Source organism: Salvia splendens, chromosome 3 (assembly GCF_004379255.2).
Source record: "Salvia splendens isolate huo1 chromosome 3, SspV2, whole genome shotgun sequence".
Lineage (NCBI taxonomy): Eukaryota > Viridiplantae > Streptophyta > Magnoliopsida > Lamiales > Lamiaceae > Salvia > Salvia splendens.
In genome coordinates, this window is record NC_056034.1 from 4405434 (window position 1) to 4409399 (window position 3966).

Sequence of the window (3966 nt, forward strand, 5' to 3'; positions counted from 1 at the left end):
TCATCTAACAAAAACACGTTTAAGAAATTAATGGTTGAATTGAAGCCAAGATTATAATTGAATAAGGAAATAAGATGGGAAAATGTAGCAAAAGAAGATTAAGAAACGAGAAAAATATTTTTTAAAAAAAGGTGTCGCTCAAGGAATTTACCGGCGGAGAAAGAGCTCTGTTACAATGGCGGAGGCAACGAAAAAAATTTCTCATGTCGAATGGCCGTACAGATCGTAGGGCGCCCACAAGGAGTCGAGAGGGCATGGCTGCTTCGAGTCGAGCCGAAGCCACGGCTTACCGCTGCCGCTCCAGTGCAGCAGGCTGACTGGGCCGGGGTGAAGGTCCCTGCAGCTGCCGCGCACGTTGTCGCCGCCCAATCCGTGCTGATTCCACCTGTGCTCGATCGGCGCTACGTGTCCGGCGAACACCAGCAGGAAAGGCGGCAGTGAGCCGAGCTCGTAAATGCGGCTCTCGCTCGTCTTCTGCACCTCCATCCACCGCTCTATGCGGCGCGTGTAGCCGAACCGCCTCCACTTCCCCAGATCCATCACCATCACGCCGGTGTTGAAGTAGCACGGGCTGCGGCCGGAGAAAACGCCGGGGAAGCGACTATTCGACCAGAAATGCGAGGTGAAGTATTTTGTGAAATTGGCGTGGCAGTATTCCGGCGCGCCGATCGTTTTCCGCCCCAATTTCGTGCTCCAGAGCTTCGATATGTCGTCGACGACGACGAGATCCGAATCCAGGTAGATCACTCGTGTGACGCATGTTTCGAGCAGATCTGCAAGGTAATTTCGGGCGTAATTGAGCGGCTGTTCGAGCGCTTGCCTGACGGAGCTGGAGATGAGATTCCGCACTCTCTCCGGATCGAAGTAATACACCTTGAACTTCAATTCCGGGAACGTGGATCGGACGAGGCTCTGGAAACCGATTTCCGGCACTAGGAAATGGAAAAACACACTCTCCGGGCACTTGGTATGCTGAAGAACCGAATGAACGGCGGCGACGGAACCCCGCAGATACTCGACGTCGAGAGTGATCGCCACGTGAACAAGCGACGGATCGCAGACGCTATAATTCTCCACCTTCGGCGAACGGCACTCCCCTGCATTGCGGAAAGCCGGTGCGCGGCGGAAGGAGAATTTGTCGCCGGAATGCGTCGGCGTGGAGAATCTGAGCACCGAATCGGCGTGCGAGGAACGAATCGCCTCCGCCGGCGGGAAGGACTGGAAGGAGGGGGAGAGCACAATCATCACCATCGCCGCCGAAAAGAATCCGGAAAACCTCATTATCCACAGCATTTTCGCGCCGCTCTGGAAGAATCTGTGCTTTCTCCTCTTCGATTTGAAATTGCAACGGCCGGAGGGAATCGGCGACAGCAGGAACGCTAGAGTTCCTCTGAGGTCTGCCAGAGTGAGAAACACAAGCACAAAAATCCAATCCAAAATCACTCGAATTCTAGGGCACAATCGAATTGCATAGACTCCAAATCAGAATGTGGCTTCACTATCTGCAATTCGTTGACCCCAATTTTTTGTACTCACCACCCATGGATAATAAGAGAAGAAGAATCAGTCCATGAAGGAGGTTGAAAAAGGAGAGATAACCGCGAAAATAAGCGCCGACGTGCCGCGCAGTCACTCTCCCTCTCTCCTCCTTTGGGGAAGGTGAAGCAGTAAAAGAGAGGTATAGAGTGTGAGTGTGTGAATTTTGGGATGGGGTTTTCGCTTTTTGTTTTGGTTTTCTTCAGGCTTTTTTGCTGAGTTTTCCACCATAGGAATAAAAGGCCAAAATCATGGAGCTTTTATAATCTGTTATTAATATTATAGGAGTACTATTTGGCAAACCAAATAACTAAATATAGTAATAACATAAACTTTTTACCCTTCTCAAATTAAATTCAGAATCCATTTATTAAAAATGGAGTAACATACTACCAGAGAGAGAGGCCAGCTGTGTATACTCTGTCAAAATATAAATGTACTAACAAGAAATTAGAATAATTAATATACTATACTCCTACTTAGTAAATTAACACACATCCTATCTGGGCACATGGCCTTTCTAATTGCTAACCCATCCAATATCGTCAACTTTTATATTTGGATAAAATCGAAATTCCAGAGAAAATGTTGCTATCATCGCTATCATCTAGTATTCGGGTATTCTTCATACTAGATCAATTTAATATCGATAATATTTTTATTTTATTTTTAGTACAGATATATCCTAAATTCATAATGCACTTGAATCTTCATAATATTCAATTTTCAAATTAAATTTTATTTTTGGCTTAGTGTCTTCTAGTGTTAAAATAAAATTTTATTTTTGACTCAGTGTCTTCTAATGCACTTAGAATCTTCATAATATGCGGTTAAATTGTAAATTTGCAACATCAAAATTATATCTTTCCGCACATAAAAATACCTCATTTTCTAATTTATAGTGTTCCATAAAAAATAGTTATATATTTTCATTTCAGGTGTCCATATAAAATAGTCACATCCAACAATAAAAAAAATTCTCTCAACTTATTAATACTACTATTTTATCCACCTTTATTTTTATCTCATATACTTTATCTATTTTTTATTCTTGTCTCTTTTATTTTACTCGTTTTTTTCTTTATCTTTTACACTTTATTAATTTTTGGTAGACGAGGAATTATATATTTATTGATCTGTCTACTAAAAAAGTACACTTTTGGGGACATTATGTATTTTAATAGGAAATTGATTAGATAAAAAAAGAGTGAAAAATAGTTGAAGTTGTATTATTAGATAAATAGATGAGTATATATAATGTAACATGTGATAGAAATAGTTTTTACAAATAAAATTGGATTAATTTTGGTGGATTAATTGAAATAGTAAAAATAAGATTATTTTAAGAGCATCTCCATCATGCTCTGAGGCAAGAGCATGGAAGTGGGCCCAGACCTTCTTTTATTTATTTTTTACTCCATGCTCTTTCTTAAGAGCACAACACTCACATCCATGTTCTTCCGCAAGGACATGTTCAATGGTCCCACCATTCTATTATTCAATTTAAATACAAATATTTCCACAATATTAAAATGCATTAACAATACCCGAAATACTATTACATATTACAAAAAAATTAAAAAAGTACATAATTAAAATCCTAAAAATTAAAAATTACAAAATTAAAGTCCTAATAATTAAAAATTACATAATTAAAATCCTAAAAAATAAAAATTACTTAATTAAAATCCTACAAATTAAAAATTACATAATTAAAATACCCCCGTGGAAAACTAGTCATCTGGCCTTATCCCCAATGTTTTTCGGACACCCCGTATCATTGTCAAATGTGAATCAAGTTGCTCGAGAGTCATCCGAGACCTATCGGCCATATTGAGTTGAGCCAAAAGGATCCACAACGAGTTGGTGAGGGGTTGAGGTGACACAAAGGGAGCGGGGGCGGATGGAGTCTCGGCGCGACGGCGGTTGGCCGTCGCCTTCTTCCTTCCTTGCGGCCGGCTTTGGGAACTGCTCGTGCCAGCGTCGGGGCTACCCAAGTTAGCTCCGACAAGTTGGCTAGCCACCTCATCGGAGCCGCCGTCGGATAGGGATAACGACCTCGACCGTTTGCTGGAGGAGGATGATAAGATTTAGTTATCTAAGATTTAATCTAGTAAACCAAACAACAATCTTTAATCCAATATTAGTTTTATCCTAGATAAGGCCCATCCTAACCTATTTCATACTATATCTTAGGATTATTTAGTGTCGACAACCGAACAGGCACTTAATATAATGGTCCATAGACGCCAATCGATTCGATATTGATTGGAATATCTATAATCGTTGTAAAGTAACTCCGCAATTCAATTCAATATGGATCAATGTACGCTTCCATTATACTTCCTCCATCCCACAAAGGTATACACTTTTTAATTTATTAAACTTTTCCCTCTCTAATGAGGTGTGACCTATTATCTAGTAACAATG

General features: G+C 40.8%; 1 protein-coding gene across 1 annotated transcript; it reads right to left on the reverse strand.

Moving 5' to 3' along the window:
* LOC121794464 (probable galacturonosyltransferase-like 7) lies at positions 1 to 1780 on the reverse strand. Its single transcript, XM_042192636.1, has one exon. The coding sequence runs from the start codon at positions 1291 to 1293 to the stop codon at positions 202 to 204; it is 1092 nt and encodes a 363-aa protein (XP_042048570.1). The 5' UTR covers positions 1294 to 1780; the 3' UTR covers positions 1 to 201.
* Between the last annotated feature and the right edge of the window lie 2186 nt (positions 1781 to 3966).

Bases quoted from the DNA above. Each gene is read 5' to 3' on its own strand.
- LOC121794464 (XM_042192636.1), bottom strand. From the start codon at position 1,293: ATGCTGTGGATAATGAGGTTTTCCGGATTCTTTTCGGCGGCGATGGTG.